The sequence below is a fragment of the Phyllosticta capitalensis genome, assembly GCF_038381095.1.
Source record: "Phyllosticta capitalensis strain CBS 128856 chromosome Unknown BKA78scaffold_11, whole genome shotgun sequence".
In the NCBI taxonomy this organism is placed as follows: Eukaryota; Fungi; Ascomycota; class Dothideomycetes; order Botryosphaeriales; family Phyllostictaceae; genus Phyllosticta; species Phyllosticta capitalensis.
Window position 1 is genome coordinate 618492 of NW_027117449.1, and position 11888 is coordinate 630379.

The window sequence follows — 11888 nt, forward strand, 5'->3', positions numbered from 1 at the left end:
CTGAGATAACCCGTCACAACCCAATAATGATTATGCTTCCCCGCAGTAGGCGCAAATTTGCTGAGGTCGGCAAAGTCGTAGATACGTCAATGGTGCTCAACCAAGACGGAGCTACGGTGCGAGTTACAGCCCGACACTCCGCCTCCCGTCAGGCCGACCCGTCGAGACCGAACCGAGGGAACGGCCTGGACGACACATATTATGCATCAAAAGCTTCCATACAGCCTACTCGAAACTGACAGCTCCCAATCCACGCGAAGAAACAGCCTCCTGCACCATGGTCTTGACCGTGTTTAGTGCCTGATCCCACTTGGACTGTGCCTGGAGCTCCTCCTCGCCGACAATCCATACAAGCCATTTCACCAGGCTCACTGCCTTGTTCATGTCTCTTTCCTCGCCGACGACTTTTTGCAAATACGCACCTAAAGCCTCGACGTCCTCGCGATACGGGCCCTCGTCATGGAATTCCCGAATCCACTCTCTGACAGCTTCCTTTAGATCCTCTGGCAGCCACAGCTTTCTCGTGGTGAAGGTTGGACGCGGCGGACGAGGAGGCAGTCGGAGAGTTCTCTGACCTGGTGGTAAAGCTTGGGGTCCTGATCCTCTTCCACCATTCCCTGTTGATGCCGTCTTCTTCGGCGCGTTAAGACCCAGACCACCTTTCTTCCTGAGTCGAGCACGGCGTTGCTCTTCCAAGACCTCGCGGCGAATATCGTCGGGCAAGGCGTCCAAGAAGTCGGCCGCAATCTCCGTATCGCCTTCGGACTCCGTGTCTGCAGCATCGCCGTCCGTCTCTGTCGTTGAAAGGTCGTTGCTTTGAGCTCTACGCGCCAGCTTGGTAGCAATAAAGTTGGACTGCGTGAGCGTTGGGTGACTTGCCGCTGCAGCGGCCGCCGCAAGAGTGGCGGCCTTTGGCGGACGCCCGCGCTTGCGGAGACCTGGATATGCGACGGGAGCAGGCTTCTTTGCGGGATTGACAGTACGGCTCTTTCGAGGAGATTGCGGGAGAACAGCCTGGTCGCGCTGCCGGGCCTTGGCCTGCCTTGGTTCAGGCGACCCTGGAGACTGGCGGTAAAAGGCAAGAGCTTCTGCGCGAACATCGGGAGGCAGAGCTGAAAGGGTTTCGGGGTCAAGCTGCGATTCATTGGGCAAGATGGTTCCCGGTGGAATTCCTTTAATGTCGACGAAAGGGTCCTCGCCCAAGCGACCCGATGCCTTTTCCACCGTTTCGATCGGGACATCCTGAACTGACGGAGGTAACTTTGTGTGTTTAGCCAGTTTGTCTCGAATGTCTCGCGGGAGTTCCTCCAAAACCTGTGGATCAGCTTGCGTAGGCAGGAGGAATTGAGTCCCAAGAGTGTTTAATGGCTTGCGGCTTGGACTATCAGAGTTGAGTTGGAAAGAACCAAAGTGCGGTCCATCGGGACGCGCCTTGGGCTTCTTTGGTGTGACAATGTCATCCTGAATAGGGTCGTCCGGCTCCTTTTGGGAAGCAGCTTTGGCTGGCTCCGAGACCTTGAATTGCAGGCGACGTTGGCTGCTCTCAATCTCTCCGGCACCCTTCAGAGGCTCCAATTTGGTCATTTGGAGACCAATCCCCCGTAGTTCGCCAGGAGAGAAACCAAAGCTTTTCAGAATCGATAGGGACTCTTTCGCAATGACTTCTTTTGCACAAGTAGCGACTCCAAGGGCCACGCTCTTGTTGAAAGTATCACATTTGCCATGTCCAAGATGCTTGGGAGGGTCCATGGGAGCATCAGGAGATCGCTTCATGATTTTCATTGTTAGTTGACGTCCTTTGACATTTTCCTTTGCCAGGCGCCGGTGCAATTCGCCCGACAAGTTGTGTATGAATTCATCAGCTTGTTCATGGTTTGCGAATCTGACGCCCCAATTGACTTCTGCCGAGACAGATTTGCGTATCACTTGGTCTCCTACTTCTGTACGGTCGATCCCTCGAGAGTAATCCCAGATCTTCTCGCCAGTCTTTGGCCCCAGGGTGGATATCAAGCGCTCTCTGGTGACAGATCGAATGTCTTTGACATATTTGATGCCAATCTCTTCAAGCCTGTTGCCGATACTGTAGGCAACTCCAGGTAGGTTCGTGACCTCTAGTTCACCAATGAAATCCTGGACATCCTCAGGTTTGATTTGATATTGTCCAGCTGGTTTGGCCTTGCGTAAAGCAAGCTTGGCGCAAAGGATGTTCGGCCCAATTCCCACAGAAACTGCGCATTCCGTTCTACTTTTGACTTCGTCGCGCAAAGATTGAGCAATTTTGTCGGCCTCTCTTTGTTCGCGGTAGATGCTACTCTCTGATACCTTTTTGCCATCCGAGCCGCCCACAGCAATGCATTGGATCGAGACATCAACAAGGGCTTCGTCAATGCTAACGCTTTGCACGACGCCTCCGGTTGCCAGAATGGCCTCATAAAATGCTCGACTCGCTTCCTCGTAGGCTTGAAAATCATATGGCAACACCTTGAGATCTGGACACAGGTCTTGTGCTCGCTTCATCCACATGCCGTTTTTGATTCCAAACTTCCGGGCAGGATAATTGCAGCTGGCAATCTCAGAGCCGCTACCACCACCATGGGCAACCACGGCAGGCAATTCCTTGTACTGTGGACATTTCTTCAACGAAACAGCAGCGAAGAAGCTGTCAAAATCCACGTGGAGCACGTATCGCCGCGTACCGGGGACCCGTTTTTGTTTTGCTTTTTGCGAAGAAGACTTTTCCGCCGCCATGGTCTGGAGTTGCGACTTGAGGTCTGCTTTCCACGTCGAAAGATGATGAAGGCGCGATTCTCTATAATACTGTTCCAGAAATTCAGGGTTGACGACTGTCGATTTCCACATTTTAGGATCTGAAAGGAGGATAGCGTTGTGCTCTTCGGCGGTCATCTTTTTCCGTTTCGACGGCGAGTCTCCCTGCTCATCAGCTGTTCTTTTGACGCCCCGAGCATCATCTGGCTGCTCTGGCAGAGCAGGCCCGCTTTTCGGAGGGGTAATGAGCGACTGCTCAGCCGGCCACACTTCCTCATCCTGTCCGAAATTGGGATTGTTGAGTTCAGGTTCCGGTTGGTGGGAAGGAGGAATATCACCAATCTCATCACGCGCTGATGGCGATGGCAGCGTTTGAGAAAGGAAAGGTGGACGGTAGGAGCTTCTGGGCGTACTCCCCTCTTGTCTAAGTTGGCTCGTGTACCAGCTGGCGTCCGTCTGGTCCCGGTAACCTCTGCGGGGTGTGTTGGTTTGATTGACGACCTTGCCATTTTCGAAGCCGAGGATTTTTTGTCCCGCGCCCTCGTCAACAACGCGGTAGTTGTCCCACGGTAGAAGCTTTCCAGCTTGCACACTGTCGACCACCCAAGCCGGTTTGACGATGCGGTACCTGCGGAACTCGACGGCCTTTTTTGGGGTCAAGCTGCTGGCGATAATGTGAGTCACGGTTGTCTTGCCATCCAGGTATTGCATGAAGCCTCCACCATGGCTCACTATGAGCTTGTGCAAGTCATTTAGGGATGGCTGGGTGTATCCGTTGACGTGCGCCACAACGCCTCGGAATATGGGCGGGTTATCGGTCGACTGTGCGCGCAGCTCGACATCGAGGTTTTGAAGTTTTATCTTTTTGCGTCGGAAGTAATCGCCAAAGCCGCCGAATTTGGAGGCTTCATACTCGTCGCCTTCCTCGTTGTCGAAGGTGTCTGCAAAACGCGACGTCAGATAAAGAAATGCAAGCTGGGTGCGGGGACGTACGGTTCTCGATGCGCTTGCGCACAGCATTCGAGTTGCTCTCGAGGCGCGATCCCATGGTTGATCCTCATGATGTTGTTGTTGAGAGAGCCAGCGAGTGCGACATGGTGTCTTGAATGTGGTTCAGAGGACGACGCGACTCGAGTCATCGTGGGGCGCGTCATGGCGGCAATCACTGCCCGACTTGGCATGGCGTCAGGTCGCGGAAATCTTGGCGGTGGTTCCCGGTGCAAAAAGTTCCCACGGCCGATCAATCTGCCTCAACTCCACCGCCCTGGCCATCTTTTCTCTGCGCCCTCCCCAAACTTTCTATCTCTTTCTCTCCCGTCAAATTTTTGCTGTACGAAGCACATCTTCTACACTGCACACTCTTTACTCTACCAGCACAACTAATTCACCACATTCGCCATGCCTCTTCTTCCCGTCGCCGTCTACGGCCTTGAAGTCCCGGCTGGGGGCATGCCCATCCAAGCTCTTTCCGAGTTCCCTGCCACTGTAAGTCGCATATCGCTCTCATGGAGCAAATTGGTGTTTCTCGTGCAAACGCGCCAAGTTCTTTGCGCAGAATTTTACTGACTAAAAAAAAAGTTCCGCATCACCATGGCGGCTATCGACCCCAGCGCGAAGCCCCAGGGCGACGTCGCCAAGGGCAGCACTGCTCGTGCAACCCTCAAGCTGATTCGCGAGCCCATCACCGGTGACGACGAGGATGACAGCGAGGACGAGGACGATGACAGCGCTGATGCCATCCGCGCTCGTCTGGGAGAAATCATCAGCGACGATGAGAGCGACTCGGACGACGAGAAGAACGGTGGTCCCAGCGACCCCTCCAAGTCGAAGAAGGCCCGCACCGAGGCTGCTCTGAAGCAGATCATGGAGGCCATGGAGGAGGATGACGAGATGGACGTTGACGACGCCAAGAGCGTCAAGAAGAACAAGGGCAAGGCCCCCGCCGTCGAGGGCGAGAGTGACGAGGACTCTGACGAGGACTCGGATGATGAGGAGATGGAGATGGAGGAGTTGGTCCTTTGCACCCTCGATGCTGAAAAGGTAAGCATCAACAATGTTTCACAACTGGACCTTCCATGCACCATGACTATTTACTGACATTTTGCAGAACTACCAACAGCCCCTTGACATTACCATCGGCGAGGACGAGCAGGTCTACTTCCAGGTCACCGGCAACTTCGACATTTCCCTGACTGGTAACTTCCTCGCTCCGGACCACACCCACGACGATGAGGAAGATGACGAGGATGACGAGTACGACCTCTCGCCCGACGAGGATGAGCTCGAGGACGACTACAGCGAGGAGGATGACGAGCTCGACGGCCTTGAGAACCCCAGGATCACGGAGCTCGCCTCCGAGGACGAGGAGCCCCCCAAGCTCATCGAGGCCAAGAACGACAAGGGCAAGAACAAGCGCGCCGCCGAAAGCCTCGACGACATGATCAAGAATGCTGGTGAGGAGAAGCTCAGCAAGAAGCAGCAGAAGAAGCTGAAGAACAACGAGGGCAAGGCCGTCGAGAAGGAGGAGGCCAAGGACAGCCCTGCCGACAAGAAGAAGGTCCAGTTCGCCAAGAACCTCGAGCAGGGCCCCACTGGCTCCCCTCTCCCCAAGAAGGATGAGGAGAAGAAGGGCAAGGACCAGAAGACCGGCCTTGGCGTCAAGACGGTCCAGGGTGTCACCATTGACGACAAGAAGCTGGGAACCGGCCCGGCCGCGAAGAAGGGTGACCGCGTCGGCATGCGCTACATTGGCAAGCTGACCAACGGCAAGGTCTTTGACTGTAAGTTATTTCCCGTCTGTCCATTCGATTAAGTCACACAACAGGCAGCACGTACTGACTCAACGGGTGCCACAGCGAACAAGAAGGGCAAGCCTTTCGCCTTCAAGCTCGGTGCTGGCGACGTCATCAAGGGCTGGGACATTGGTGTCGCCGGCATGACGGTTGGCTCCGAGCGCAGGATAACCGTCCCCGCCCACCTGGCCTACGGCAAGACGGCGCTCCCTGGGATCCCCGCCAACTCGACCCTCGTCTTCGACATCAAGATGGTCTCGCTCAACTAAACAGGGACAAGACCTCTTTGTCCCTGAGCGCAGCAGCACGGTCGTAGCGCGTAGCGTCGTACTGAACTTCCTCACTCTGGCGTCTCCGGAACAGGGTCGTTGCGTTTTCATCTCTCTCGGTTGATTGCTTGCAGCGTTTCGAGATATCCCACTTGCATTATTGCGGCATGCATGGCATTTTCAGAGATGCAGGCATTGTGCAGGGAGGACGGATCTCTCAGGCGCCCATCCTTCCCTGCTTTCCCTTTTTTCCCCTCTCTTCTCTTTTTTTACAACGTTCTTGTCCTTTCTTAATCACGGCAAACACTGGGAGTTGAGAGACTTGTCTGTGGCCCCCGGCTCGCGCGCCGGACATGGATGGTCGCCGGCTTCCACGTGTGGGAACAAAAAAGTTGGTTCGCGGCTAGGCGTTCGACGGTGCATATAATACGGGAGGGGAAACGGGGGGTGGAGGTTCACACAAGTCTCAATTGGCCACCGCAACAGATGGGGGGTTGATGGCTGAAAGTGGTTGCATATGTCGAGTAGGTTGTGTGTGGGCATGGATGAAAAAAATATACGGATGGATGGTTGGTCGAAGGGGGGGTGGGGACTTCGGAATGGGCAGGAAAGAAATGGGAAATGGTAGAAGTCACAAATTTTTCTTCTTTCTCCAATCAAACCTGCTGTTCGCTCCAACTCTGGCACTCCGCTCTGCCATGACAACCAACAGAGAGATGGATCAATGTGAGTAAAAGGTGGGTAGGCTCGCATTACTACTGTACTAACTAATAACTGTATGGATATGCCTAGAAATGAAGAGGAAGAGCAAAAGGATGATGAAGAGAGACGAGTAGTATCCAAGACATTATAGGGGCGAGTCGAGTAAGTGTGAGTAAGAAGAGAAAAAGGGGAGGAGATAAGGAGATGGTTGTAGGGGTGGGGGTATTGAAGGGGGTATCAAGTCCATGGGTCCGTCCGTCCGTTCTTCCAGTCATATCAGGTGATTGAGGTCGTTGAAGCATAAGGTAAGGTAGGTGGGTGAGTAACAATGGCAGGCAGGCTGGCAGGCAGCCTTGACACCCTCTGCCGCTGCCACCGACTGGACACGGTGGTCAGCAGAAAGTCAGATGAAAATCTCAGCTAGCGCAACCCAGCCCAGCCCAGCCCAGCGCAGTCCAGCCGAAAAGAGAAATGGAGTGAACAACAAGGCGAGAGGGCAGAAGAAGCGCAAGGAAAACAATGCGTCGCATCCGAAAACAAGGTCCAAAAAGAAGCGCCGAAGCAAGAACAGCACGCACGCACGTACGCACACAAGCCGTCTCCGCCCCTCCGTCCGATCGATCCCGACGAGGCCAAAAAACGCCCTCGAAGAATGGTGCGGAAAAAGCGAATGATGTCGGCCAACCGTCTGGCCATGAGGTGCTGCTTCTGCTACAGTACGCGCAATCCGAAAGAGCAAACGAGAGCCAACCAAAAGCGCAGATGGGATGGAGGATGCAAATGCTATGCAGAAAGGAAGGGGCGCCTCCCACGTCATGACATGTACAGACTAACGTGACTGTACATGGTCCAACAGCAGATTGCTGCCAGGATGTGTATCGTTTGAGTCCGACAATCGTGCGTACGGACGTACGAGACCGACGCGGTGAAGAGGGAGAGGAAAGGCATTCCGCGCCGGTCAGGCGAGGTATGAGTCGAACTCAACCGACCAAGACTTGAGCTTAACTCAAACCTCTTCGACACCATTGGAGCCGGTGCGGCCATCCCTCCAGAGCCTGCCCCTCCGTCTCTTCCTCGCCAGCGCCGGGCTCCAGACGCCGGCGAAGAGATCCTCGCATTCATCCTCGTCCTGGCTGTCAAACTCTATCTCGGCGTCCTTGTCGCCGACGCCGGCAGTAGCAGCGCTCGCGGCGTCTTCCATCATGTTGCGATTGTCCTTGAGCAGACGCGCGCCGCCGTTGACGTGGTTGTCGTCATCGGCCGCGTCCTCGTTCTCCCAGCACACGCCGCGACACACGCGCTTCGTCTCCAGGATGAACTTGCCCACCTTGTACTTTTGGCTCTCCTCGTCGGCGGCCACGTACTTCCAGCCCAGGACGGCGCCGCACAGCGCGCAGCTGATGTCACTGACCGTGTGCGCCCCCGTCACCAGCTGTCGCGGTACCGGCTTGTGCGTGTGCGTGTTGGGCAGATTATTCTCGCCGCGCGGGCACTCTTGCATGCCAAATTCGCCGCAGTACGCGCCGGGGGTGCCGTCGCCGTAGTACGGATATGGGTCTGGCGGCGCGACCAGATAGGCGCGGCCATGGCGCCCTGTGAAGCCCTTGCTGATGATTTGCGACGTCAAGCAAAGGTCTGTCAGGCAGCGCGTGCAGCGCAGGTGAGCGCGGTGGCCGGAGAGGAAGCGCGGCGGCGATGAAGGCGGGGACGACGGCGCTGAGCTGCTCAAGTTCGAAGTGTCGGTTGAGGCGATGCTGGTGCTGCGCGCGCTCGATTGAGGATCCGTGGATGGAGGAGAGCTCGACACCGAGGTGGTTCCATTTGTCGTGGTAGTCGCGCTGGAAGAGCGTCGTCGGAAAGGAATGCTCGGGAGGAGGTAAATGGGGAATGGTGAGGGTGAGGAATGCATTGTAGGTGAGGAATGGCGTGACGAGACAATGAATAGAGGTGAAGTTGTAGAAATGGTTTGCGCGCGCCCTTGATGGCAATTCAAGACTTGCAGTCTGTCAAGGCCAGGGAAGCGCGCGCAGTAGTGTGAAGGGCCCCAACGCGAAGGGGAATCGCGCGGCTCCTCTTGAGCGGATTCGGAGGTGAGGATGGAGTTGTAGGTATTGTGACGTGTGGGACGGACCGGGAGCGGGGCACTAGACAATCGATAAGAGAGATAACGTAGGGCAAGAGTGGAGCGCCCCGGGTCGGCACGGCGATGGAGGTGAAGGAAGTGCTGGGCTGGGAGAACAAAGACCAGAATTAACAGAGATGAGGAGCAGTCGCATAGTCTTATTCTCGGTCAAGTCGGAAGAGCTGGAGGAGCAGAGTCGAGCAGGTGGACAGCAGATCGGATCACGAGCGCGGCTCACCTCACCACCTCGACCCGCATGTGCCCACGCCCTCTACTGAAACGCGCTTGCCCGCATCCCAAAGCAGGGAATGCCCCATCTTGTCCGCCCGCCGAGCTACTCTAATACCACCTAGGCTCAAGCTCACCACCAACAGCCAAAGGTCCGTCTTCGGCAACCACAGACGTGAGCAAGAGAAGGTGCTGCCCAACCTCGGACTGTTTATCTCGCTGCTTCCTCAACTGTATTCCCAGTAGACTTTGCTTCAACATGCCTCGTCCGCCGTCGGTCAACTCTCCGTCTCCAGAGTCGGCTCCATCAGCCGTCCTGTCGACTCCATCACTATCCCAGCATGACTTTTTTCAGCCAGAACCCTTACAAGAAGCGGACCGTCATTCACCGACGCCCCCACAACCGGCCCAGCATCTTTTTTGGTCGTGCAAAGGACTCTTCGTCCAGCAAGTCTGCCCCAGGCGCCGTCAATGCCGTTGTGAGCAACAGCTCGTCATCTCCTGAAAAGTCAAACAGCATCTCGCCTCCTCATTCGGCTTCCACAGCACCCACCTCCTATCACGATTCGACCTCGAATGGCCTCTCTGCGGCGTCGGCTGCCCTGTCCAAGCTTCGGTCCCATTCTCCAATCAAGAGCGGCGCCTTCAGTGGCTCGACGGTAGCTCCCACAGGAGGAAGCACTGAAACGACCCTGTCACGGCACAAGTCTGCGCGTTCCACCTCGTCCGGCAATGGCATTCCTGTCCAGCAAGCAGACCCGGATCCAATCAAGCCGTCCATTGCGACCATTGAGGCCGCCGCTGCTGCAAAGATCTTTTTCGAAACTCACTTCAATGAATTACAGTCTTCAAAAGCCAGCTCGCGTCAAAGAAGGCGAGATGATCTCGAGGAGCGCCTGAAGGTTCAGGGAGCTTCCAAACAGGAGCGAGAAGATGCCATCAAGAAGTGGCTGCGTGCAGAAACCGACCACCTGAGGCAGGTCCGTGTCTGGAAGGGCCACTCCATGGTCAGGAGAAACTCCAAAGGAATCTCCCTCGCTGGCTATGAAGTGATTCGCGTTCTGGGCAAAGGAAGCTTCGGTGTTGTCCGTCTCGTCAGGGAAAAGGAGATGCCGCTTCCCAAGGCTCCGCGGCTCGAGAGCGAGTCCGACATTGAACGCCTCGACGGCAAGGGCGAGCCTCAAAGAAAACGGCCGCGTCCGTCCGACTGCTGCCGACAGGTCTTTGCAATGAAGGTCATTCGAAAGTCAGAGATGCTGCGCAACTGTCAAGAGGGCCATCTGAGAGCCGAGCGAGACTTTTTGGTGGCTTCGGAAAACTCACGATGGGTAGTCCCTCTGATTGCAAGCTTCCAGGACAACACCAACCTGTATCTCGTCATGGACTACATGGTCGGGGGTGACTTTCTCGGTCTTTTGGTGAGATACGACGTCTTGGATGAACGAGTCTCTCAGTTCTACGTTGCTCAGATGATCCTCTGCGTCGAAGAGGCCCACAAGATGAATTGGATACACCGTGATGTCAAGCCTGACAACTTTTTAATCACTTCATCCGGCCATTTGAAAATTTCAGACTTTGGCCTCGCCTTTGACGGCCACTGGGCTCACAACCAGTCCTACTTTAGCGACAAGCGCTACAGCCTCCTCCAAAAGTTTGGCGTCAAGGTTCAGGGTGACGAGTACGACGAAGAGGATGAGCGCAAAAAGTTGGAGAAGCAGAAGGCAGCCGGACTCGGCGTTTCCGGTATTCCATGGGGCCTTGGGCGGATGCAACCAAAGCCATCAATGTTTACCATCAAGGAAAAGTACTCGGCCGGCAACGCAGAAGCGAGTGCAAAGGAGGAAAATCCGCTGTCGTGGATGAACAGAAACCAGATGCGCAGACTCGCAAAAAGCGTTGTTGGTACCAGTCAGTACATGGCTCCAGAGGTCATCAGAGGCGAGGAGTACGATGGTCGATGCGATTGGTGGAGTATAGGCATTATTCTTTACGAGGTACGTTTGCGTGCCCACAGCGTTGAACTCGGCTCACCGTCGCCAGTGCCTCTACGGCGCAACACCCTTTTTTGCTCAAGACCGCAAAGAAACCAAGGAGAGGATCGTAGCGCATCGCCAGCACCTCTTCTTTCCTCCGGAGCAGCGCTATAGCGGCGAAGTACTCCCCCGGAGGCCCCTCGAACCAGTCTCCTACAATGCCATTGAGCTCATCACGTTGCTTCTTACGGACAAGGAGGATCGGCTCTCATCTCCCAGGTACAAGGAAAACAACTTTCACCCGCAACCGTTCCCTCGTCACCAACGGCACCGCAGTTTCGGGATGCGCGGCACCGGCGCGGGATTCAGCTATCGCACATCATCAGTCCCGCAAACAGCAGCATACGGCGAGCCATCGGCGCAGCGGCAGCATCCACGTGTCAACTTTGTCTTCCCCGACGACGCGGTCCAGATCAAGGCGCACCCCTTTTTCTGCGGCATCCGGTGGGAGCGTCTGCACCTGGAGCCCCCGCCCTGGGTCCCTCAGATCCGCCACGGCCAGGACCTGACCAAGTACTTTGACGACGAGCATCAGATCCTGGGCTCCTCGCCCCCGGACACGCACTCGTCGAGCGCCTGCGACTGCGCTACTACTGCTGCTGAACCGGCAAAAACACCCCCGGCGACCAAGGAGGACTGCTGTCGCCATCCGCAGATCAACTGCGTCGGCCTGGGATATGGTGGCGAGGGACAGTACTGGGCCAACGCAAATGCCAATGCCGCGGCGGCGAATGCAAAGGCCAAGGGCAAGCACAAGGCCAAGGAGAGGGAGAGGAAGCGGCCGCGCGACAAGCTGCTGCGCGACCCGCACCTCAAGGCGCAGGTGCTCGAGGCGCGGAAAAAGGGTGCGTTTATTAGGTATACGTATCGCCGGCCGAAGGAGGTCATGAGGACGGCCGTCTTGGGCATGGTGTGATGGGGATGGCGAGGATTGTTATGGCGAAGGGCGTCGACTCGACTGGGACGGCTTTACTAT

At 56.0% G+C, this 11888-nt stretch overlaps 7 protein-coding genes across 7 annotated transcripts; 3 read left to right on the top strand and 4 right to left on the bottom strand.

Annotated features, from left to right (window-relative positions):
* Window positions 1–225: 225 nt before the first annotated feature.
* BKA78DRAFT_333542 (putative DNA damage repair protein Mus42) lies at window positions 226–3814 on the bottom strand (the record flags this gene model as incomplete). The annotated part of the gene is made up of 2 exons (XM_066890097.1): window positions 226–3707; window positions 3760–3814. The coding sequence occupies 2 exons, from the start codon at window positions 3812–3814 to the stop codon at window positions 226–228; spliced, it is 3537 nt and encodes a 1178-aa protein (XP_066739677.1).
* A 350-nt stretch (window positions 3815–4164) lies between these two features.
* On the top strand, window positions 4165–5827 carry BKA78DRAFT_333543 (uncharacterized protein; the record flags this gene model as incomplete). Its single annotated transcript, XM_066890098.1, has 4 exons — window positions 4165–4251; window positions 4345–4806; window positions 4874–5546; window positions 5622–5827. The coding sequence occupies 4 exons, from the start codon at window positions 4165–4167 to the stop codon at window positions 5825–5827; spliced, it is 1428 nt and encodes a 475-aa protein (XP_066739678.1).
* Window positions 5828–5997: 170 nt separating this feature from the next.
* BKA78DRAFT_40146 (uncharacterized protein) lies at window positions 5998–6756 on the bottom strand. Its single transcript, XM_066893126.1, has one exon. The coding sequence runs from the start codon at window positions 6578–6580 to the stop codon at window positions 6122–6124; it is 459 nt and encodes a 152-aa protein (XP_066739679.1). The 5' UTR covers window positions 6581–6756; the 3' UTR covers window positions 5998–6121.
* On the bottom strand, window positions 6757–7441 carry BKA78DRAFT_40121 (uncharacterized protein). The gene has a single exon (XM_066893125.1). The coding sequence runs from the start codon at window positions 7344–7346 to the stop codon at window positions 6933–6935; it is 414 nt and encodes a 137-aa protein (XP_066739680.1). The 5' UTR covers window positions 7347–7441; the 3' UTR covers window positions 6757–6932.
* A 136-nt stretch (window positions 7442–7577) lies between these two features.
* On the bottom strand, window positions 7578–8438 carry BKA78DRAFT_238793 (yippee zinc-binding/DNA-binding /Mis18, centromere assembly-domain-containing protein; the record flags this gene model as incomplete). Its single annotated transcript, XM_066883891.1, has 3 exons — window positions 7578–7676; window positions 7773–8250; window positions 8335–8438. Coding segments are annotated over 3 exons (681 nt in total), but the record flags the coding sequence as incomplete, so codon positions are not given.
* Window positions 8439–8901: 463 nt separating this feature from the next.
* On the top strand, window positions 8902–9577 carry BKA78DRAFT_324932 (uncharacterized protein). Its single transcript, XM_066889325.1, has one exon. It carries the CDS (start codon window positions 9139–9141, stop codon window positions 9382–9384), a length of 246 nt encoding a protein of 81 aa, XP_066739682.1. The 5' UTR covers window positions 8902–9138; the 3' UTR covers window positions 9385–9577.
* Window positions 9578–9883: 306 nt separating this feature from the next.
* BKA78DRAFT_258109 (kinase-like domain-containing protein) lies at window positions 9884–11828 on the top strand (the record flags this gene model as incomplete). The annotated part of the gene is made up of 4 exons (XM_066885253.1): window positions 9884–10615; window positions 10679–10873; window positions 10920–11169; window positions 11251–11828. 4 exons carry the CDS (start codon window positions 9884–9886, stop codon window positions 11826–11828), a joined length of 1755 nt encoding a protein of 584 aa, XP_066739683.1.
* Between the last annotated feature and the right edge of the window lie 60 nt (window positions 11829–11888).